General features: G+C 35.8%; 2 protein-coding genes across 2 annotated transcripts; one reads left to right on the top strand and one right to left on the bottom strand.

Moving 5' to 3' along the window:
* Positions 1-735: 735 nt before the first annotated feature.
* LOC127684236 (olfactory receptor 8K5-like) lies at positions 736-1,677 on the bottom strand. Its single transcript, XM_052181192.1, has one exon. It carries the CDS (start codon positions 1,675-1,677, stop codon positions 736-738), a length of 942 nt encoding a protein of 313 aa, XP_052037152.1.
* Positions 1,678-18,026: 16,349 nt separating this feature from the next.
* On the top strand, positions 18,027-18,965 carry LOC127684791 (olfactory receptor 9G4). The gene has a single exon (XM_052181622.1). The coding sequence runs from the start codon at positions 18,027-18,029 to the stop codon at positions 18,963-18,965; it is 939 nt and encodes a 312-aa protein (XP_052037582.1).
* Positions 18,966-25,455: the final 6,490 nt, after the last annotated feature.

Below are 25,455 nucleotides of genomic sequence, written 5' to 3'. Positions count from 1 at the left end.
GGGGGAGCACCCTCATAGAGGCAAAAGGGAGGAGGGTTGGGATGGGGGTTTGTGGAGGAGAGATTGGGAAGGAAGACAACATTTTAAATGTAAATAAGTAAAATAATGAATTAATAAATTTCTAAAAATTAAAAAATAATAATCAAATTACAAAAAAGGAAAGGAAAAGTGAAAAAGTATGCATTGCCAGGTGCAAAGTATTAAGTATAATGAGAATTCTAGACACCTAAGTTATAGCTTGAGTATTACAGACAATAGAATTGTATTAAATATTAAACTTTCAAAAAAGGAGATTTTATACACAATTATATAAGTAACTTTGCATGAAATGAATGGACTATATTAATGAGCATATGTGTATCTCTATATAATCTCTCTAACTCTATATCTATAGATAGATAAATCAATATCTATCTACACACACATATATATATACTTAGAGAGAAGAGAGAAAGAGAGAGAGATTTACATGCAATAATAATTATCTAAAAAGAGGAAGGACAGTGAGAATCAGTATATGGAGGATGTTGGATGAAAGAATCAGAATCTCAAGAAAAATTAAAAACTATCTAAATATAGATAGAAAAAGAAATACATGATAAAGTATGTTGGTGTGAAAGATAAAGAATGTGATATAAGAAAAGTCCAAGTTGCCTTAGTGACATTCAAAAACCAAAAGTTATAAAATAAAGTTTGTTTTGTTATAATGTATTATATGATATATAATACTGAATATTAAGTATTAATTTTAAATTGATTCTTTAGTACCCTGTAGAAGGCATATTTTACCTCTTTGTTTCTTAAACTGTATATCAAGGGGTTAATCATGGGGATCACTAAAGTATAAAATACAGAGACTATTTTTTCTTTCTGTAAGGAGTGAATGGATTTAGGTTGCAAATACATAAAGAGTAGAGTACCATAGAAAACCACAACCACTGTCAGATGAGACCCACATGTAGAGAAAGCTTTTCTCCTGCCTTCTGCAGAATGCATTCGACATATGGCTAACAGGATCAGAATATATGATCCAAGGACTACCAAAAGAGAGGAGATCAAATTCAGTGCTGAAAATAATATGATCAGCAATTGTATTTCTTCAGCATTTGAACACAAGGTAGGTAACAAGAAAACAGCATCACAGTAGAAATGGCTGATGATGTTAGAGCCACAGAAAGTTAGTGTGAAAATCTTACTGGTGAACAGCAGAGCCTGCAACGTGCTGTAGAGGTATGGAATGCCCACAAGCACATGGCAAAGTCTCTGAGACATGATCGCACTGTAGAGCAGAGGGTTGCAGATGGCCACATAGCGGTCATAGGCCATGGAGGACAAGATAAAGAGTTCACTGATAATGAACAAAGCAAAGAATGACATCTGTGTTGCACATGCATAGAAAGAAATGTTTTTTTCATCCATAACAAAATCCACCAGCATCTTGGGACAGATGACAGTAGAATTTCCAAGATCAATAAAAGCCAGGTGTCTGATGAAAAAGTACATAGGGGTTTGTAGGCGAGAGTCCAGCTTGGTCAAAATGATCATGCCCAGGTTGCCCATGACGGTAACTGCATAGATGATGAGGAAGACCCCAAACAAAGGAAGCTGAAGTTCAGGATTCTGTGTGATTCCCATCAAGATGAACGCAGGCAGTGAAGTTGTGTTCTTTTGCCCCATTTCATCCAATTATATCCTACAAAAGAAGCAAACATTGTTTTCAACTTTATTAAGTTATATTTGTAGAATAAACAGACATTTTTAAAAATAAATGGTTACAAACAAAATAATTTTCTAAATGAATGTACAGAGTATTCTACTTTGTAAATGATTCTTTCCAAAAGATATGTAATAAATGTGTATATCATTATATTACAATCATACATTTATGTTTAATATTAAAAAGTTACTTTACATAAAGAGCTTGGTTTTTTATAATGCATCTTCATTTCACCTAAACTATGGTGGCTCACAAACATCCATAGTGAGATCTGATGCTCTCTTCTGGGTACCTGAAGACAGCTACAGTGTACTTACATATAATAAATAAATAAATCTTAAAAGAAAAGAAAAGAATAGTCACCTATTTTAAGCTTCCAGAAACAATGATTGGATGCATTCCCACTAATGGATTAATATTTAGAAATTTTCTTTGTATACTTTTGCATAATTATTCTATAATACCATATGAGCCAGTGATAGAGCCAGTAAGACATTTACTTTGCATTTTTACATCAGATATTATGATTTATTAATCATTCAACTGAACAAAAACGTATTTATAAATCTCAACATTATGACTATATTTCAGTGGTATTTCCTCTTCCTGTAATAAATTTGTACATGCTGAGAAGCAAAGCAGTTTTTCATTGAAATAAGACAGTGAAGGTGCACTAGCTAATTCGACGTGATTACTTCCTTGTAGGCCCTCAGTAGGTCAGTGGAAATCTTCACCACTGTCACCATATTTTCCAGTTGTAGGACTAATCAGAGTTCAGTTCTTAATCAAGAAAAGTTCAGGATAAGCTTGTCAGCATATGCAGCACTAATGTTAACCTCCTAACTATTATACATACAGTATTGCTAAATACTCAACAAAAAATATTTAGTGTATGAGATATTTTATGGAAATTTTCATTCTAAAAGATTCTTTTGTGAATATATCATTTTCAGTAGAAAATTTTATCATGTAGATATTTTGGTACTATTTGTATTGTGAATTTATATTTTCTATTAAATAAAGTCAATGTACTTTAAATATAAATTATGATATTTTGTGGTCTAACATTGAATTCACAACAAAGCTTATTTTTTATTTTATGTAAAGCAAATAATGTGCCATCCTGTTTTGCTTCTGAAAAAAATTACCCTGTTATTTTTTAATGTGTGAGACCAGTAATGAATTGTTGGTGTAGCATCTACTTCTCACTAGAAACCCTCATAAATATGGTGGATTCAGGATATCTGTTCAAATACAAACTGTAATGTCTTGAGACAACTGTACAGCTCCAAGAAGCAGAAATAAATGCACTATTTTTGTCCCACATCTCAAGGAATCAAAGAGTGCCAGTAGGCAGAGGCCAGGCACAATATGAAAATACTTACATGCTGGTGTGTATCTGTATCAAATAAATGAAACCGCTTATCTTTAGGAAAAAAATCAAATTCTCATACTCTACATCACTTGTAGTTTCGCTTTAAAGTAGCAAGAATTTATGGCTTTCTTTGCTCTTTCTGATATTCCCCGGGGAAGCATCATACAATTTTTTTAAATGATCACATCTAGATCATCTTAGAGCTGAAGACTTTGTCGTGTCTTCTAATTATCTGGGACACTATCTATTCCCCAAGAGGAAATATAAAGTTAACTATCAAAAGAAAATTAACAACCTGTGATTTCCATTGAGACATAACTTATTCATTTATTTTATAATTATTCATTATAATAATTTATTATAATAAATTATAATTTATTCATTCATTTAAAGATCATTAGTGTTACCATAGAAACTAGCTTGACATGTGCTTTACCCTGTAAAAGTGCAAGACTTTCAAAATCCTGATAGAATTCTATATGTGTTATTGCCATTGCGTAAGGTATTTTTCTTCTATTACTCAGGAAAAAATATAGGAAACATTAAATTTACCCATCAAGCCATATTTGTGAGTTAGCTATTCCAATTCCTGAAAACACCCAGCCATGTCCTTCTCAAAACCATATTATAATAGCTAAAAACATTTGAAGTAGATATATCCACTTGAGTTTGAGAAGCATATGTCTGTTCTGTCATAGGAAAAACCTTTCAATCTATTGCCATCCAAATTGCTATTACACTGCGGACCCAACTATTGTATATTCTGAATAAAGACCCGTGTCCTTTTGGATAATAGGTCCTGACATAATATCAGTATTAAAATCTGACATACCTTCCATATGCATAAGAATTAAGTTATATTTACATATAATGGAACATAAATCATACAAATTGATAATTTTAAAACTGCATGCTATTTGAGATTTTAGTGCAAAACTTAAGTCAATATACAAAATATTTTCAACATTAAAGAAACATTTCTCCATATTCTAGGTCACATTGTTTATTACAAACTTATTTCATCTTTTAATTTCTAAATATTTTCCCAGGTTCAAGCACTGATTGGCTTTTAATACATAGCTATCATATTTCATATTAGAAAACTTAAAAGATCTACTTAGCACTTTAATAATTTGTTTACTTTGAAAATAATCCTTTTAAAATTTTGCTATATCACACTATTACATAACTTTGCTGTATTTTTATTTCCCCCATTCAATGATACTAGATTTCTCTCCCTTTACTCATCCTATAACTCCTCACTACACTTCTCATCCAAATCAACTCATTTCTATCTCACATTAAAAATAGGCTTCTAAGAGAAAACAACAAAAGATAACAATAAAAAATATAAGATAAAAATTGTCACGCCGAAATTGGACAAGGCAAATCAACAAAAGGAAAACAGCCAGACAGATGAGTGCCCAAGAATCATGGAACCACTTGTTCATACATTCAGGAGTACTATTAAAAAATACTAAACTGAAAGCCATAACATATCCCTAGAGGAATTGGTACAGTCCTGTGCTTGTTGCTACAGTCCCTGCATTCCTATGAGCTTGGCTCAGTTGATTTAGAGGTCCGTGTTCTTGTGTTCTCCATTCTCTCTGGCTATTGCATTCTTTGTTTCCTCTTCTTCGGGGTTCTATTTGTTTTGAAAAAGAAATTTAGAGTTGAGCATTCTAAGCACTGTCTCCTCCCCTTCCCTCCCCCTCCGTCTCTCTCTCTCTCTCTCTCTCTCTCTCTCTCTCTCTCTCTCTCTCTCTCTCTCTCTCTCATTCACAGTAGGAAGCTTTTCTGATGAGTGAGAGAAGTCCATCAGTGAGATCGAATAGATGATGAGAAACGATCTGAAGAAGATCCTGAAGCTCAGGCTGGTCAGTGATGCCCATCAGGATAAATTGAGTCACCACTGTGAGGTTTTATTTCACCATCTGGACTTATAGCAAACTCTGTCCTGGACTGATACATCAGCATACCAAATATTTTTTCTGCATTATCACCTGGGAGAATTTGTAATAAGCAAAACAATTGTATATTAGATACATCTGAGAAAGCTCCTTCCTGCCTTTAGATCTTGTGGTACTGCCTATGTTTCCTTCTGCAGTTACAGTACTTTAGGTTTCATATTGAGGTCTTTCACATATTTGGAGTTGTGCTGGGTATTTATATAAGAATCTAGTTTCATCTGTCTACATCCAGTTTTCCTGGTATCATTTTATTTAGAGAAACTGTCTTTATCCCATATATATCTTTGGCATCTTTGTTGAATAGCAATGGTTGTAGTTACAAAGCACTCCAATTTGAGTCTTTAATTTGGTTACATGGAATTACATGTATCATCTGCGCCAGTACCATACTCGGGCGTTATTGATGTAGCTCAGTAATACATGTTGAAATCTGGGATGATAATCTCTCTAACAATTTTCTTTTTGCTCAGGATTGCTTTGCCTCTCTAGGTACTTTGTGGTTCCACACAAATTTTAGTATTGTCCGTTCTATTTCTGCAATATATGGATTTCTAATGAGATTGCATTAAATCAATACAATCCTTTTGATAAATGCTTGCTTTTATAATATCGGTTCTACAAGTCCATGAGAAATACTGTCTATCCATCCTGGGTAATTTCATTCAAATACCTTTCTTAAAGTTGATGTTGAAATAGCGTATTAGCTAGTGTGTTTATATAGGGCCCTTTCAGAAATCCTTAGTTACTCTTCCCCTTTCCATTCTGATTTCTCTGATATTCATGCACCTTTGTGAGTATGCCTCTCTGCCACAAGTCTTCCATTACACTATTTCTCTTCTGTCTATAACCCTCTATCACTTCTCTTAACATACCCAATCAAAGCCCTTTCTAGTTTTCCAATTTCCATTTTTTGTTCTAGATTAAACATACAAAAGATTTAAGTCCAGATTCTACACATAGAAGAGATGGCTTTTGTTTTGGGGGAGACTTCAGTTACCTTATCCAACATAGCACTTGGCAGTGCAATTCATTCATCTTTAGATTTAATGAGTTTTTATTGTTTCTTTTATTCTTTTTCATATTATAATATAATTACACCACTTTACTATTTCTTTTCCTTTCTTTAAACTTTTCCATATACCACTCATTACTTTTTTCCAAATTCATGGCCACATTTTTCATTAATTCCTCATAGATAAATAAATGGGGAGATGATAGATAGATAGATAGATAGATAGATAGATAGATAGATAGAGTTGTGATTTTTTGTAATGATTTCTGTCTGCAGCAAAATACATATTTCCTTCTCACTCCTCAGATGATGGATAATAATTGCATTTATCTGTGATTTAAGGTTGAGAATTTAAAACATAATTATAGTATATCCTAGAATAATAAAATGGTGGTTAAAGCTTCTCCTTCAAGAATCAAGCCTTCACTAGCCCCAGATAGCTAGCAACTTTTCCAGTACCAGGCATGATTTCACTCTTGTTCAGATAGCTTTAAATTTCATTGGAGGGCCGTTGGTTACCACAAAAGGACGTGTGTCTCAGTAGCATACATCTGGTTATTGTGCCATGCTATTTGTTTTTTTGTTTGTTTGTTTGTTTGTTTTTCTTTTTTAACTTCTATAAGGTTTTATTTTAAAGGGCATTTGCCTCCTTGCTTAAGTTTACTCCAAAGTCATTTATTCTGTCTTCCCTCCCCCTCCCCTGCCGCCTCCCTCTCCCCTCCCTCTCCCTTTTCTCTCCCCTCCCTCTCCCTCTTTTTTTTATTCAATATACTTATTATTTACATTTCAAATGATTTCCCCTTTTCTAGCCCCCCACTCCCCGAAAGACCCGTAAGCCCCCTTCTCTCCCCCTGTCTGCCCATTCACCCCTTCCCACTTCCCCGTTCTGTTTTTGCCTAATACTGCTTCACTGAGTCTTTCCAGAACAAGGGGCCACTCCTCCTTTCTTCTTGTACCTCATTTGATGTGTGGATTATGTTTTGGGTATTCCAGTTTTCTAGGTTAATATCCACTTATTAGTGAGTGCATACCGTGATTAACCTTTTGAGTCTGGGTTACCTCACTTAGTATGATGTTCTCTAGCTCCATCCATTTGCCTAAGAATTTCATGAATTCATTGTTTCTAATGGCTGAATAGTATTCCATTGTGTAGATACACCACATTTTTTGCATCCACTCTTCTGTTGAGGGATACCTGGGTTCTTTCCAGCATCTGGCAATTATAAATAGGGCTGCTATGAACATAGTAGAGCATGTATCCTTATTACATGGTGGGGAATCCTCTGGGTATATGCCCAGGAGTGGTATAGCAGGATCTTCTGGAAGTGAGGTGCCCAGTTTTCTGAAGAACTGCCAGACTGATTTACAGAGTGGTTGTACCAGTTTGCAACCCCACCAGCAGTGGAGGAGTGTTCCTCTTTCTCCACACCCTCTCCAACACCTGCTGTCTCCTGAATTTTTAATCTTAGCCATTATGACTGGTGTAAGGTGAAATCTCAGGGTTGTTTTGATTTGCATTTCCCTAATGACTAATGAAGTTGAGCATTTTTTAAGATGCTTCTCTGCCATCCGAAGTTCTTCAGGTGAGAATTCTTTGTTTAACTCTGTACCCCATTTTTAATAGGGTTGTTTGGTTTTCTAGAGTCTAACTTCTTGAGTTCTTTATATATATTGGATATTAGCCCTCTATCTGATGTAGGATTGGTGAAGATCTTTTCCCAATTTGTTGGTTGCCGATTTGTCCTTTTGATGGTGTCCTTTGCCTACAGAAACTTTGTAATTTTATGAGGTACCATTTGTCAATTCTTGCTCTTAGAGCATATGCTATTGGTGTTCTGTTCAGAAACTTTCTCCCTGTAACAATGTCCTCAAGGGTCTTCCCCAGTTTCTTTTCTATTAGCTTCAGAGTGTCTGGCTTTATGTGGAGGTCCTTGATCAATTTGGATTTGAGCTTAGTACAAGGAGACAAGGATGGATCAATTCGCATTCTTCTGCATGCTGACCTCCAGTTGAACCAGCACCATTTGTTGAAAAGGCTATCTTTTTTCCATGGGATGTATTCAGCCTCTTTGTGGAGGATCAAGTGGCCATAGGTGTGTGGGTTCATTTCTGAATCTTCAATCCTGTTCCATTGATCCGCCTGCCTGTCACTATACCCATACCATGCAGTTTTTAACACTATTGCTCTGTAGTATTGCTTGAGGTCAGGGATACTGATTCCCCCAGATTTTCTTTTGTTGCTGAGAATAGTTTTAGCTATCCTGGGTTTTTTGTTGTTCCAGATGAATTTGATAATTGCTCTTTCTAACTCTGTGAAGAATTGAGTTGGGATTTTGATGGGTATTGCATTGAATCTGTATATTGCTTTTTGCAAAATGGTCATTTTAACTATATTGATTCTACCAATCCATGAGCATGGGAGGTTTTTCCATTTTTTGAGGTCTTCTTCCATTTCCTTCTTCAGAGTCTTGAAGTTCTTGTCATACAGATCTTTCACATGTTTGGTAAGCGTCACCCCAAGATACTTTATACTGTTTATGGCTACTGTGAAGGGGGACATTTCCCTAATTTCTTTCTCAGCCTGCTTATCCTTTGAGTATAGGAAGGCCACTGATTTGCTTGAGTTGATTTTATAACCTGCCACTTTGCTGAAGTTATTTAACAGCTGTAGGAGTTCTCTAGTGGAGTTTTTTGGGTCACTTAGGTAGACTATCATGTCATCTGCAAATAATGATAGTTTGACTTCTTACTTTCCAATTTGTATCCCTTTGACCTCCTTATGTTGTCGAATTGCCCGAGCTAGTACCTCAAGTACAATATTGAAAAGATAAGGAGAAAGGGGGCAGCCCTGTCTAGTCCCTGATTTTAGTGGGATTGCTTCAAGTTTCTCTCCATTTAGTCTGATGCTGGCTACCGGTTTGCTGTATATTGCTTTTACTATGTTTAGGTATGGGCCTTGAATTCCTCTTCTCTCCAAGACTTTAAGCATGAAAGGATGCTGAATTTTGTCAAATGCTTTTTCAGCATCCAATGAAATGACCATGTGGTTTTTTTCTTTGAGTTTATTTATGTAGTGGATTGCATTGATGGATTTCCGTATATTGAAACAACCCTGCATTCCTGGGATAAAGCCTACTTGATCATGGTGGATGATCGTTTTGATGTGTTCTTGGATTCGGTTGGCAAGAATTTTATTGAGTATTTTTGCATCGATGTTCATAAGGGAAATTGGTCTGAAGTTCTCTTTCTTTGTTGGATCTTTGTGTGCTTTTGATATCAGCGTAATTGTGGCTTCATAGAAGGAATTGGGTAGTGTTTCTTCTGTTTCTATTTTGTGGAATAGTTTGAAGAGTATTGGTGTTAACTCTTCTTTGAAGGTCTGATAGAATTCTGCACTGAAACCATCTGGTCCTGTGCTTTTTTTGGTTGGAAGACTTTCTATGACTCCTTCTATTTCTTTAGGCGTTATGGGACTGTTTAGATGATCTATGTGGTCCTGATTTAATTTTGGTATTTGGTATCTGTCAAGGAAATTGTCCATTTCCTCCAGATTCTCCAGTTGTGTTGAGTACAGGCTCTTGTAGTAGGATCTGATGATTTTTTGGATTTCCTCAGTTTCCGTTGTTATATCTCCCTTTTCATTTCTAAGTTTGTTAATTTGGATACTTTCTCTGTGCCCTTTGGTCAGTCTGGCTAAGGGTTTATCTATCTTGTTGATTTTCTCAAAGAACCAGCTCCTGGTTTTGTTGATTCTTTGTATGGTTCTCTTTGTTTCTACTTGATTGATTTCGGCCCTGAGTTTGATGATTTCCTGCCTTCTACTCCTCCTGGGTGAAATAACTTCTTTTCGGTCCAGGGCTTTCAGGTGTGTCATTAAGCTGGTAATGTATGCTCTCTCCATTTTCTTTTTGGAGGCACTCAGGGCTATGAGTTTTCCTCTTAGCACTGCTTTCATTGTGACCCATACATGTGGGTATGTTGTGTCTTCATTTTCATTGTATTCTAAAAAGTCTTTAATTTCTTTCTTTATTTCTTCCTTGACCAAGGTATCATTGAGTAGAATATTGATCAGTTTCCACGTGTATGTGGGTTTTCTCTTGTTTTTCTTGCTATTGAAGACCACTTTTACTCCATAGTGGTCTGATAGGAGGCATGGTATTAGTTCGATCTTCTTATATTTGTTGAGGTCTGCCTTGTGTCGATTTTGGAGAAGGTATCATGAGGTGCTGAGAAAAAGTTACATTCTTTTGCTTTATGATAGAATGTTCTATATATATCTGTTAAATCTAATTGGTCCAAAGCTTCAATTAGTTTCATTGTGTCCCTGTTTAGTTTCTGTTTTCCTGATCGGTCTATTGAGGAAAGTGCAGTGTTGATGTCACCCACAATTATTGTGTTAGGTGCAATGTGTGCTTTTAGCTTTAATAAAGTTTCTTTTACAAAAGAGGGTGCCCTTGCATTTGGAGCATAGATGTTCAGGATTGAGAGTTCTTCTTGTTGTATTTTTCCTTTGACCAACAAGAAGTGTCCCTCTGAGTCTCTTTTGATGACTTTGGGTTGAAAGTCAATTTTATCTGATATTAAAATGGCTATTCCAGCTTGTTTCCTGAGACCATTTGCTTGTAAAATTGTCTTCCAGCCTTTTACTCTAAGGTAGTGTTTGTCTTTGACCCTGAGGTGTGTTTCCTGTAAGCAGCAAAATGTAGGGTCCTGTTTACGCATCCAGTTAGTTAATCTATGTCTTTTTATTGGGGCATTGAGTCCATTGATGTTAAGAGATATTAAGGAATAGTGATTGTTACTTCCTATCATTTTTGACGTTATTTTTTAAATTTGATTGGTTAACTTCTTTAGGGTTTGATAAAAGGTTACTATCTTCCTTTTTCCAGGGTGAAGTTTCCCTCCTTGTATTGGTGTTTTCCTCCTATTATCCTTTGTAGGGCTGGGTTTGTGGATAGATATTCGGTAAACTTGGTTTTGTCATGGAATATCTTAGTTTCTCCATCTATGGTGATTGAGAGTTTTGCTGGATATAGTAGTTTTGGCTGGCATTTGTGTTCTCTTAGAGTCTGCATGAGATCTGCCCAGGATCTTCTAGCCTTCATAGTCTCAGGTGAAAAGTCTGCTGTGATTCTGATAGGTCTTCCTTTATATGTTATTTGGCCTTTTTCTCTTACTGCCTTTAATATTCTTTCTTTGTTTAGTACATTTGGTGTTTTGATTATTATGTGACGGGAAGTATTTCTGTTCTGGTCCAGTCTGTTTGGAGTTCTGTAGGCTTCTTGTATATTCATGGGCATCTCTCTCTTTAGGTTAGGGAAGTTTTCTTCCATAATTTTATTGAAGATATTTGCTGGCCCTTTAAGTTGTAAATCTTCACTCTCATCTATGCCTATAATCCTTAGGTTTGATCTTCTCATTGTGTCCTGGATTTCCTGGATATTTTGGGTTACAAGCTTTTTGCATTTTGCATTTTCTTTAACTGTTGAGTCCATGGTTTCTATGGTATCTTCAGCATCTGAGATTCTTTCTTCTATCTCCTGTATTCTGTTGTTGATATTTGCATCTATGTCACCTGATTTCTTCCCAAGGCTTTCTATCTCCAAAGTTGTCTCCCTTTGAGTTTTCTTAGTTGTTTCTACTTCTGATTTTAGATCCTGGATGATTTTGCTTAGCTCCTTCACTTGCTTGTTTGTGCTTTCCTGTAATTCTTTAAGAGCTTTTTGTGTTTCCTCTTTCATGACCTCAGCCTGTTGACCAAAGTTCTCCTGTATTTCGTTAAGTGTTTTTTACGTTTCCTCATTATTGGCTTTGGTATTCTCCTGGATTTCTTTCAATGATTTTTGTGTTTCCCTTGCAAGGGCTTCTAACTTTTGATCCATTTTCTCCTGAATTTCTTTAAGTATGTCCTTCATGTGTTCCTGTACCAGCATCATGACCAGTGATTTTAAATCCAAATCTTGTTTTACTGGTGTGATGGGGTATCCAGGACATGCTGGTAAAGGAGAATTGGGTTCAGATGTTGCCATATTGCCTTGATTTCTGTTAGTGATGTTCCTGCGTTTGCCTTTTGCCATCTAGTTCTCACTGGTGTTAGTTGGTCTTGTCAATGCTGGACTTACCAGTACAAGCTGCCCCTTCCCAGGTGGCCTCTGTTGCACGGCTTACCTCCTGCACTGCCTGGAGACAGGGTGCTGTTGCCCAGGCTGTTCAGATCTGGAAGCAGACACCTGAAGGCTCCAGCTGGGGTCTGCTGGATTCACAGGAGCACACCGACTTCTCCCTGCTGGCTGCCCGGAAGCCCATCTTGCCTCTTGCAGGACCTGGAGATGTGGTGTTGCCACCTAGGCTGATCTAGATCAGGAAGCGGAGAGATCTGAGGGCTCCCGCCAGAGGCATCAGGACTGGAACCTAAGCTCCATGCCACAAGAGCAAGCTGTGCTGTGAACTCCCAGACTGCCTCTGGGTGCACACCAGGTCTCCCGCACTTCCTGGAGACCAAGTGCTGTGGCCTAGGCTGTTCAGATCCCAAAGCAGGTACCTGAAGGCTCCTGCTGGGGCCAGCTGGATTCACCGGAGCACACCGACTTCTCCCCACTGGCTGCCCGGAAGCCCCTCTTCGCTATTTGTTTTCATGGTTCACATTTTTCTCAGTAGGATAGGACTATTGGTTGATTCCCACCTTTAGATGTTTATATGGCATCTTCTGGTAGTAGGAAAGCTAGCCCTCAGAGAAGAAATTTCCAGGTCAAATACAGCTTGGTCCCTCTGCATCCTGTCTCTGAAGTCCATGATGTCTTCAGCAATAGGGGTGTTTTTTTTTTTTTTTACCTCTGTGCAATAACACAAGCAATGGTAAGAGCCTATAATGTATTGGGAGTCTCTGTGACAACCCTTATTAACAACATGAAAAAAATTTTTTTCATGCTTGCCATTGGGGCTTTTGTTAGACACTATATGGCTCTTGGAGGAAGCACTGTCAGCTCAGATAGGACAATTTATTTTAAACTACGCATAAGTATCTATACACTGCCCTAAGTGTGTTATAGGTATTTGGGGAGAGATATTCAAGAGTAGGATTCCTTGTAACTTTTTCAAACATCCCTAACTGTTTTTCCCTTCTCCTTCCTTCTGTTTTATCTCTCTCTAGTTTCACCACCTTTTTTCAGTTTCTTTCTTCAGATTGATCATTTGTGCCCTGCTGTTCCCTGATCTATAGCTCCCCAACCCTGCAGCAATACCTCTTCACTTTCCAGTTTCTTCAGTTACTCCAGGGTATATAATGAATTCTGAGAACCACATTTTGTTTGTTTTTGCTGTTCTCTCTCTCTCTCTCTCTCTCTCTCTCTCTCTCTCTCTCTCTCTCTCTCTCTCTCTCTTTCTCTCTCAACATAAACTACTATAATATGCTTGTTTATTCTGTTTTTGTATAAAGTAATTAAAATCTAGAGAAAATTTACTGTGGGATATAACGTTTGAGAGAATTTTTGCATATAAAGCATGACATTTACCACCATAAAAATTTTTTGTATGTATAATTGTACATATTTATATGCTTGGAACACCATAAGGAAACATGAAACACTAGGCAAACTAAGCAATCATTTTTCTTTCAGAATTTTTCTCAGAATACAGTTCAAGTTGAAGATCTTGGAAGAACTGGTTTCTTCTGAGGTCTTTTGCCATCTAGTTCTCACTGGTGTTAGTTTATCTTGTCAGTGCTGGACTCACCAGTGCAAACTGCCCCTTCCCAGTTGGCCTCTGGTGCACAGCTTACCTCGTGCCCACCTTGAAGTTGGCTCCTCTATTCTATGTTCACAAGTGATCTCTGTATTTACTCATGTCTCTGGTGTCTTTTTGTATTTTAAATCTTAGGCTGAGGGTCCATTTACTACATTCTTTGATCTTAACCATCATCCTAAAGAAAAGGCCCTATCTCATAATACACTGCATTGTGGAGCACTGGAAGTCATAGATTCAACATATTAATTGTAGAAGACATTAGGCAGTTTCAAGGACTACAGAGGGATAGTAGTCTGTACATAGAGAATAGGATATGGTAACAAGAAATGAGAATAAGCATAATTTGGGAATTTTCTATTATCATTCTATTGTGGCTTCCTTACATACATTCAACTTTTAATATAGCACGACTCATTTGTTTATACCCTAAATGATACATCATCCCCCAAACTCCAAGTGAACTCTAATTGTGTCTTTGGAGAATGAAGTATATATTTCTGATTGCTACGTAGAAGTCTCAATGGACAAGTGAAGAAATAATATATATTGGGTCAAACAATGACACACCAAAATACCAAAAGAAAGTAAATTGTGTCACTTCCAAGAACTGGCTTTGTGGACAAAAAGTAAGTAGCTGGAATGAGGGAAACCTAAGCACTATAATCTATCAGGAACCTCAGTTACAATAAACAAGAAAATATTATATAGATTTAGGCTTGACCACCAGAATAGCACTGCTATGCTAGACATGAATATAAATGTACACACACACACACACACACACACAGAGAGAGAGAGAGAGAGAGAGAAGATATATAAGCATATACATTTCACTAAATATTCTATTATGTTTGTTCTTATTATACAATTTGACTACATTTCCGATATTTGTACTGAAGCATCATGTATTTGATTATACAGTTAAATATTAGATTGTATGAGTAGCTTTCAGGTCCATTGTGGTACTCTGTGCAGTTTGACAAGTGGTATATGTTTCTTCCTGTTCTTAGAACTGACTTTTGGAGGCCAGAGAAATATAATTAAGCAGTTTGTTTTCTAGCTTCATTGAAACAATGTGGAACAGAGCAGATACACAGGCAATGCATTTTATAAAGCCATTCTATCTGTGTGCCATATCATGTTTGGTTCTACCATTTTATGTGAATTGTATTTTAATGATCATATATAATCAGCAACATTTTTCCAGATTCAGAATGGATTTGAGATTCTGGGAAAGAATTTTCGTTTACTCAGTTGTCCTTATTGCTGTGATAGAGTATGCCACCCTTGAGGAAAATATTTGCCGTCAGACATTTAATGATAATACTGCTCTGAATTTTAAATCTAAATAGTTTAAGTTCTTTTGGAAGTATGCAATTATTCAGGAAATAAAAGTTTAAAAAATATGATCATGTATGTATTTATTTATCACACAAAAATTCTCAATGCCACTATATAGCAGAAACTAGCAGAGAAATATTTTACCCAATGAAATTGAATTTTAGTGAGGATAAATGTGCAATTAATATATTAAAAACAGATAAGGTTTGGTACATGAGATTATTTCAACATAGTGATCAACACAGGAGCTCAGTGGAGTTATAAGGATGTTATTGGTGTGAAGTAAGGAATGTTGTTTTTAAGGGAGTAGTGATTGGTCATAACCAGATAAAGGCATTTTTGAATGACCATAAAGAAACTAGTATACTAACCATGAAGTTGTCCATCAACTAGTGTTGCAGGAACAGGAAACACACTGCTAAAAATCCTTTGATACTGCACATAGGTGTTATATTTGAGAAATAAAACTTAAAAAAAAAAAAGAAAGGGGTGAAGTAGAATGGAGGTTTTAGAAAGTGTTCAAAGATAAAGCCATATAATTAGGGAATGTCCAGAACAACAAATCCATAGAATGGGAGCAAAACAAAGAAAACCGGGCCCTCTGGAACATCTATACCATGATAAACATTATGGACAAATCACATGTGAATATCTAGAATGCTGAGTTACAAAATAAGATAGGAGATATAAAATAAGAGAGTGATATTATCAAGGTAAGTTACAGCCCACTTACAGAACCTCAAGGGTAGGATTAAAGTGCTTGCATCCTATATGCTAATGAAATCAATGTATGGTATAGCAGAAGTGAGAGAAGTTGACTGCTTTATATTGTTAAACTGCACTGACCACAATACATCTGTTAAATTCTGTGCTTAGTGAAAAATAGCAAGTTCCTTGCCTCATGAATGTGAAGAGGAAAAAAAGTGTTGAGTGCACACTTCTAGTGGTAATATATAAGTGCGTGTTTTGAAAATTGAAATGCATCAACAACTTCTGTTTGTTTCTGGATTGTCCCTCTACATGGAGAGCTAGAGATAAAAATCTCCTCTTGTTGTTCTGATTATGGTTGTGTTTTAAAGAATTCTTAGCATTTTGGGGACAACAGCATTCTAATTTCATGCTTCATTGTTCCTCAGTGTCTTATAAGCTAAACAAAAGAAAAGTTCTTCGAGGTATTTAGTATCTACTACATAAGAAGATACTGACAGATGCTTATCTGTCTCATATCTTGTAATAAAGTGAACAGTACATGGTTTTGATTTTTAAAATAATTCTGACTTGATATTATCTGCAGAAATATGGCTGAATTATATAATCACTACAAGACACATGGGATCTTTGAGAACATGAGTTTCATCCCTCTCTCTTTGTTTCTCCCTGGATCACTTTTGCCCATCCTTCCTTCCTTCCTTCTTTCCTTGTTTCCTTCTTTCCTTCCTTCCCTCTTCCCTTCCTTCCTTCCTTCCTTTCTCCCTCCCTCCCATTGTTCCTTCAAGCTTGCCAGACCTTCTGTCACCCTCTGTTACTTCCATTTCTCACTATTTGAAATTTAAATTACTTTTTACAGACACTCCAAAACATTAAAATATGTGTAAATTCATGTAGTACTATTTGACATTTAAATACAATATAAAATTGGGTTGAATGCAACAATATCCTCAAACAATCATATTTTCTTTGATTTTCATCTCAGTTAGTTGTTACTACAGTTTGTGTGTGTGTGTGTGTGTGTGTGTGTGTGTGAAATTTCCAAGTCAGAGGACAATTTGAATATGTTTCCCCTCCTACCATGTGGTAAGAGGAGCCTACCTGTGGTCCTGAGAATCAAACTTGGATTGTTGATCTTGGCTGCCAGAGTATTCACCTGATGAGTTACCTCACTAGCCCCATTAATTACTCTTTGATGAAGAATTGTGAAATATTTTTCTGTGTTTGAAATAAATATTAGAGTTATCTGTAGTCTATGGTACAATAGCATACATATATATATATATATATATATATATATATATATATATATATATATAAACACATTCTTACTTGGCTATGTGACTGACTAAATACATTCTACACACTTGAGCTTCATCAATTATATCATGAAATAGGCAATGCCACTTGGGCAATGCAAAAATGATGTGAATTCTGAAAATTAAATTAATCATAGAGTTCCATATAGTACCTGCTATGTGATCTATAATGAGTGTGTTATTTTCAGTGTTACATGAGCAGAAGGAATAATGTATATGAAGTTTAGTTCTTAACACACAGGAAATTCTCCATTAATTATTAAAAGATATTAAATGTGTGTGTGTGTGTGTGTGTGTGTGTGTGTGTGAATTTTCTGTTAGGAATACTATATGAAAGCGTAAGATAAATGTGAATTGATGATCGTCTTGTCTCAATTTCCTGTGTATAGGCATGTGATACTATGTTCAACTCATAGTACTTCAGTTTTATGTGTGATGACAACTGACCAAATTTTATTCTGTGCAATTTTGTGGATATATTGTTTACATAATTGTGGGAAATGCCAGTTGTTTATTGAACAATTCTATAAACTATTTCTCTTGTCTATTTCATGCCCTGAATTGAAGCTACTATCTAAATTCTCCAATTTTAAAGTCATTTATACCACAATTGTCATGATCTTTCAAAATCACATACTAAAGTTTTATAATTCAGAGTAATAAATAAAATATTATAGACTTTCTGGTAATTTCTGCATTCAAAATCACATACTAAAGTTTTATAATTCAGAGTAATAAATAAAATATTATAGACTTTCTGGTAATTTCTGCATTACCTGAAATGTTTGCTATCATTACTCAATGTTTATTGATAACCAGGTTTTTTTTTTCCTCTGTGGACATGGAGTTGGAAAATCGCACCATTCTGACTGAATTCATCCTCATGGGCTTCTCAGCAGATCCCCGCTGGCAGCTGGTTCTATTTGGAATATTTCTAACCATCTATTTGTTGACACTGTCAGGGAACATGATGCTGGTTGTCTTAATCCGTATTGATTCTAGACTGCATACACCTATGTACTTTTTCATCAGCAATCTGTCGTTTTTGGATTTCTGGTATACTTCTGTATATACCCCCAAAATATTGGCCACTTGTATATCAGAAGACAAACGCATTTCCTTGGCTGGATGTGGGGCTCAGCTGTTCTTCTCCTGTGTTGTAGCCTACACTGAATGCTACCTGCTGGCAGCTATGGCTTATGACCGACATTCTGCAATTTGTAGCCCATTGATCTATTCAAGCATCATGTCATCTTCTCTCTGTACTGGGCTAGTAGCTGGGTGTTACATAGGGGGCTTTTTGAATGCTATAGCCCATACTGCAAATACCTTTCGACTAACTTTCTGTGGTAAAAATATTATTGATCACTTTTTCTGTGATGCACCACCCTTGGTAAAAATGTCCTGTACTGACACCCGTGTCTATGAAAAAGTCCTCCTGGGTGTGGTGGGCTTCACCGTCCTCTCCAGCATTCTTGCCATCCTTATTTCCTATTTCAACATCCTGCTGGCTATCCTGAGGATCCGCTCAGCCTCAGGAAGACGGAAGGCATTCTCTACCTGTGCCTCTCACCTGGTTTCTGTCATGCTCTTCTATGGTTCCTTGCTGTTCATGTATTCAAGGCCTAGTTCAACCTACTCTCTAGAAAAGGACAAAGTGGCTGCCCTCTTCTACACTGTAGTCAATCCATTGCTCAACCCTCTCATCTATAGCCTAAGAAACAAAGATGTCAAAGACGCCTTCAGGAAAGCAACACAGACAATACGACCTCACATGTGAAGATTATCATTTTTGGCTAAGTGCTGTTAACATATTCTCCCAATAACTCAGTCTTACATGTGCTCTCACATTTATGCATTTCACTTAAATTGAACAACTGATACTCTAAATGATGAAATGATGAGCAAATGTCTTTTATTTATTATTATTTTTTATTGTATGTGTAATATATTTCATTTAACTCCTATAGTTTACATGCTTGAAGATTTAATGCACTTACATATTATATTTTGTCTCTTAATTTTTCATGAAGTTAATCTTGTTGGTTATTTTTTAAAGAAATTGAAAGAAAATAAAATTACCGTTTCAAATAACATAGTTTTAATTTAAGTTGATCAAGCCATTGTTGCTCTCTTAAAAGTAGTTTTGGACTGCTAAGATTCTTGAGTGTGTAGGTAAGATCTTTGGGATTTTCCTTTAATATAGTCATCCCTCCAATAAATTTCTTAATAAAGCATAAATGTAGTATGTAAAAGCACTCTTTGTAAATCATATATCTTTTATACCAATGTAGAAATCAGACAATGAATTTGGGAATTGTTAATATTATGAGATGCAGCTAAAATATCAAGAAAACATTTTGTAATCTATGAAAAATATAGTCCTTTTGGTTGTTTATTACCCTAAGTATTGCGTAGTTTCCTAGGGAGAGTAAATACTTTGCAGGACCCTCAGTCAGGTTACATATTAAAATGGCTTAATTAAGTGGAAAAACAATTTTAAGATAAAATGAGCTATCAAGATTCTTTACCCTGTATCTGTCCAGATACAGCAGGTGACTGTTTGTCTCTTAGGACTGGCAAAATGCAGGGGAATTATCAACATATTTCCAGCCCTAACAAAACTGTTTATGATACTGCCAGAAACCCTGGAGGATCAAATAGTCAGTGCCCCTGGCTATGAGCCAACTTCCTTAAACCTTCACATGAACTCAATGCCTTAACCCTCTGGTGAATTCCATCAGGAATAAAAGCTCTACCTCCTGTCCTTTAAGGACATGTTGTAATTCCCTTCATATCTACATTCGATTAACAAATTCAGTAGATCAATTAACAGGTTATTTAGTTAATTTTTTTCTTTTGGAATTCTAACAGATGGTGATTTTGGACAGTGTATAGCAATACTTAGAAGCAAATCTTCTGTTACCTCTCCAGGCAATGTACACTTGTATATTCAGATCAGTAAAGTAACACTATACTCAAGACATGTGTTATTGTTACAGGCACTTTGATATTTAGGACATGTACATATACTTTGATATTTAGTACATGGTAGGTTTAGTTATTAAATTTTTAAGTCAGAGATTAAATTTTATTATTACAATTGATAAAATGAGGACCTTTATAAATTCTGTAAAATTTAAATGTGGTCAGTTGTGGCAGACATTACTCTAGGTGAGTTAGCTCCAAGTTTCTGATTTTTCGATTTGTATGTAGTTGTTCTCTCATATATAATTATCTTCTTCCTTCCCTAAAACCAGTTTTAACATTACACATCTTTTGTTCAATGAGGAATCCCTTCCAGTACATTTTAGAAATGACAGGTTGTCATGGATATATTAATAATTCATAATGAGTTTCTGACACATATTCCCAATACTTCTAGTGCAAGGACAAGAATTTGGTCAGAATTAGGAGAGAGAATAAGCTAAGCATCCTTCCGCTAAGAAAATGTGATAGGCTTTCCTCTTTTACATCCAATTAAAGATTTGTGTTTTAAAATGTTATTAATAATATAAATTAATAGTCAATAGTAGACTACAGATTACTTACTCAACTAACACAAACTGAATGAGAGAAAAGTACATTGTGCCCATACATGAAAGCATATCAAGAAAACCTATAACTTATATTAAAAACATAAAACTTTCACACTAATACATAAAACATGTAAACTAATGAAACAGTTTCTGTTGAGTTTCAAATAATAAAATTTTTACCTATAAATTCTCAGCACCTTTACCTTGACCCAAATAGTTTTTAATCACTTGGTGATTTTCTTGCTAAGTGTATTTCAACCTAGACTTCAGAATGAGCTAACCTGAAGAGTTTTCTCAGAGCTTCCCACACATCTTTATTCCTTAGACTATAGTCCATGGTATTCAACATGGGAAATAAAACAGTATAAAAGGTAGACACCAGTCTGTCTGTCTTCAGGGACTAGCTAGAACTTGGGCAACAGTATATATGGAAAATGGAGTCATAGTACAAGATCGCAGATATAAGGTGTGAGAAGCAGGTGGAAAAAGCCTGGAAGTAGCTCTTGATGAATTAGATCCTCAAAGTGGCAACAATAAGGAAGAGATAAGAAACCAAGATGAACAGGGTAAGAGAAATGACATTAGGCACTAGGAGGAAGAACAGCACAAACTGGTGATTCTCCTTGACATCACATGCCAAAATCACCAGACATGACAGAAAAAAGTCATCAAAGACACTGTCACCATAAAAGTTCAACATGAATGTGTTGCTTGTTAATATTATTTATTATTGCATTGACAAATCCTCCTTCTAGGGAGGATATGCAAGTAAAAAGATGCACAACCTCTTTGACGGAGCTTGAGCATAAAGCAGGGGATTAGAGAGGATGGCATAGCAATCATAAGCCATGACAGCCAGCAGGTAGCATTGACTATCAGCCAATCCAGTAGAAAGAACTGAAGCAGACATTTAGCAAGAAGATGCATTCATCTTCAGAGAGTCAGGTTACTAGAATATAGACAGAAGAATACTTAAGTCTCAGAAAGACAGATGTGATAGGATCCAGAGACTCCCCACCATGGCCTGGGGAATAGCGTGGGTGACTTGGATTTGCCCTGAGAATTGAGAAAGGTAAAGGTGGCCTAGGGACTTGGGAGCTCAGCAGACTGAACAGGTTCAAATTTCATTCTGATCATAAGATCTAAGGATTTTGAGTAAGAAAATTTCTCATCTTATTTCTGATTTAAAATAACTTTGAAGGTCATGAGGAGAGATCACGTCACAGGGCTACGCCAGGCAGTGCTATCAGTTAAATGAAGAGGTGATGGTTGATCTCCCTTCAAGGTTCCCTGAAGAGATCACTAGTGCTCTCACTCTCCAAACATGAAAAGAAGCTTCCTTGTAGGTGTAAATCACATAACTACACACAAAATATCATCTTCCTTGCTCTTCCAAGAGTCTCTCAATTGACTGCCCACATTCAAATGAGTACTAGTTATTCTAAGATACTCAATTATCCTACTTTACAGAGACTTGATTTCTCTCAGTAAAATAAATCCTTTACACAAAGAAAGACTACAGCAAGTTATATAAACAATAAATTCACCAATTTGTAAGTTATTACAAAGCTAAAGAAAATTAGAACATATTATTTCTCTCCATCTGTGTTCAGAGTGGTTTCATCCAGCAACTGATGGAAACAGAAGCAAAGACCCAAGCCAAATTTTAGATAGAGTTTAGAGACTCATGCTGAAGATGTGGAGGAAGAATTGTAGGAGGCAGAGGAGTCAAAGACACTACAAGAAAACCCAAAGAATCAAATAGTCTAGACTCATGGGTGATCACTGAGATTCAAATGTACAACCAGGGAGCATGAATGGGTCTTACCTAGGCCCTCTATAAATACATTATATTTGTATGGCTTGTTGTTTGGTTGGATGCCAAACATAGTGAGCAGGGCCTATTTCTGATGCTTTTTTTCTGCTTAAGGGACCCTTGAACTTTTACTGGGTTACCTCATTCAACATTAATATAAGGGGATGTCATTAATCTTATTGCAACATGATATGCCATGTTTTATTGATATCCCTGGGGTGTCTGCATTTCTGAAGGGAGGAGATGGGAGGAGTGGAGGAGGTATGATGAGATAGAGAGGAGAAACTGTGATCCAGATATAATATATGAGAAAATAAATTAATTTTAAGAATTAAAAAAGAAACAATGTCTTAAAAAACAAAAATAAATAAATAATAAATTACTATCTTTTTTACATGAAATTGTCTAAAGAGAATAGATCTCATGTGTTATTAGTACAAACGGTAAATGCTTTAACTAGCTTGATTGAATATTTTCATAATCTGCATTATGAAAATATATTGCATATAAATATTGCCATTTTGTATGAGGCTGGAACTACACACGTATTCTAGCCATGAGCTATCCCCATCTCTTTATCCCTCTATTTATCTTCTATAGCCTAATAAATCTAGTAATAAAAATTTGGTAACAATTTCCTTATAGACCTTATCTCTTGGGCTGTTGATTCCTTGAGGGAGTTGACACTAATTTATTTCTTGTCTTTAGAAAACACTCTGCTGCATCGCATGCAGGATTAAATGAGTGGGTGTCTTAATAAGGTTCAGTTTCAAGATCCTATTACATAGTCTTTAACCTTCTGGATAACCAGGACAGATGAAGAGTATTGGTATATATTTTCGAGGTAAATTTATTTTCATATAAAGAATTATAAATTTGATAATTATATATTTTATATTATTTGATATTTACATGGGCAGGTAGTTTGTGGTGAATTTCTTCTGAAATAGGGACTATTTAATATGTAAATACTTTCAGGGGCCAGGTAACTAAAATGAATTCAGTGACCTGAAAAAGTGCCATTTATGAGCTAACCATGAAAAATAAATTAGGCAATGGTTGGCTATTTTACCCATGGCTTTTGCTTTAAATGGCTTAATTAGAATGTATATTATAGCAGATTTCTATTGAGGTAGCTGATATGGATTTAGTATAGGGCTAGTGTACTATGAAGAAAGATTTATTGGCTAACCAAATGTTAGTACTAAGAAGTCTTGTTTTCAGAGGGATCTAATTTAGTCACTCATCCTTAGTTTCTTCAATTTTAATTAGGAAACAAGCCCACATCTGAATCAGCTCAGTTAAATTTTCAATCTACTAGTGCCAAAGATGAAAGTGGAAAACATAAAGTCTAATGGGCTTTTATATAGCCAGAATATCACTTCACACAGCATTTCCTGTTAAACACAGAGTTTAAAAGTGTAATAATTTTAGACTTTAAAAGTCATAAAAAATTTTGCATTTAACACTCTTAATGAAGGCAATTATATGAGACGTAGTTTGGGGTGTTCTCATTTGCCTTACATTTTTTTCTATAACTTTAATAGTGGTCCTTAAAATGACTTGTTTCTATCTTTTTATCTAATAGTGAAAAAACTAACTAGAAATGAGTTGCTATGCCTAAAAAGTATAAAAATTTTGAAACACTTTTAACATAAGATAGTTTTCTGATCAACCTCTATCATACCCCTCCAGATGTTTTCTCTTCTCCTCTCCCATTGCCTTTGAAACTGGAAGTATTAGAAATTTTTCTGTTTACTAGCTTTCAGTAAATCAATTCCATTTCTACTTTTCCTACCAGAGACAAAGTAGACACCTACTGGTAGTTTCTGGCAATACAATCCAAGGTTGTGGTACACCCTGAAGCATGTTGCACCTTCAGGTTATTTTTGTGCTAGTTTTGAAATAGCTATGATTCTACCAGAAGTTCTTTTATTGTTGAGAATAGTTTTAGCTATCCTGGGTTTTTTGTTATTCCAGATAAATTTGGAAATTGTTCTTTCTAACTCTAGGAAGAATTGAGTTGGAATTCTGATGAGGATGGCATTGAATCTGTAAATGGCTTTAGGCAAGATGGCCATTTTTACTATATTAACCCTGCCAATCCATGAGCATGGGAGATCTTTCCATCTTCTGAAATCTTCTTCAATTTCTTTTTTCAAAGTCTTGAAGTTCTTGTCATATAGATCTTTCACTTCCTCGTTTAGAGTCATACTAAGGTATTTTTCATTATTTGTGACTATTGCGAAGGATGTCATTTTCTTAATTTTTTTCTCAGCCTCTTTATCCTTTGAGAATAGGAAGATGACTGATTTGTTTGAGTTAATTTTATATCCAGCCACTTTGCTGAAGTTGTTTATCAGGTTTAGGAGTTCTCTCGTGGAATTTTTGGAGTCACTTCAGTAGTCATATCATCTACAAATAATAACACTTTGACTTCTTCCTTTCCAATTTGTATCCGTTTGACCTCCTTTTGCTGTCTAATTGCTCTGGCTAGGACGTCGAGTACTGTATTGAACAGGTAGGGAGAGAATGAGCATAGGGTTCCCTATGGAGCAGCTAGAGAAAGGACCCAAATAGCTGAAGAAGTTTGCAGCCCTGCAGGAGGAAAACTAATGTGTACCAACCAGTACCCCCAGAGCTCCCAGGGACTAAATCACAAACCAAAGAGTACACATGGAGGAACCCATAGCTCCAGCTACAAATGTAGCAGAAGATGGCCATTTCAGACATCAATGAGAGGAGAGGCCACTGGTCCTATGAAGGCTGGATTGCTCAGAATAGGGGAATGCAAATCAGGAAATTGGAGGGGGGAATCACGGGAAGGGGGATAGGATAGGAGGTTTTTGGAGCGTAACAAGGAAAGGGGATACCATTTGAAATGTAAATAAAGCAAATATCTTAAAAATCGCTTT

Source organism: Apodemus sylvaticus, chromosome 5 (genome assembly GCF_947179515.1).
Source record: "Apodemus sylvaticus chromosome 5, mApoSyl1.1, whole genome shotgun sequence".
NCBI lineage: Eukaryota > Metazoa > Chordata > Mammalia > Rodentia > Muridae > Apodemus > Apodemus sylvaticus.
This window is presented reverse-complemented; position numbering and strand designations above follow the sequence as displayed.

Bases quoted from the DNA above. Each gene is read 5' to 3' on its own strand.
- LOC127684236 (XM_052181192.1), bottom strand. From the start codon at position 1,677: ATGGGGCAAAAGAACACAACTTCACTGCCTGCGTTCATCTTGATGGGA.
- LOC127684791 (XM_052181622.1), top strand. From the start codon at position 18,027: ATGGAGTTGGAAAATCGCACCATTCTGACTGAATTCATCCTCATGGGC.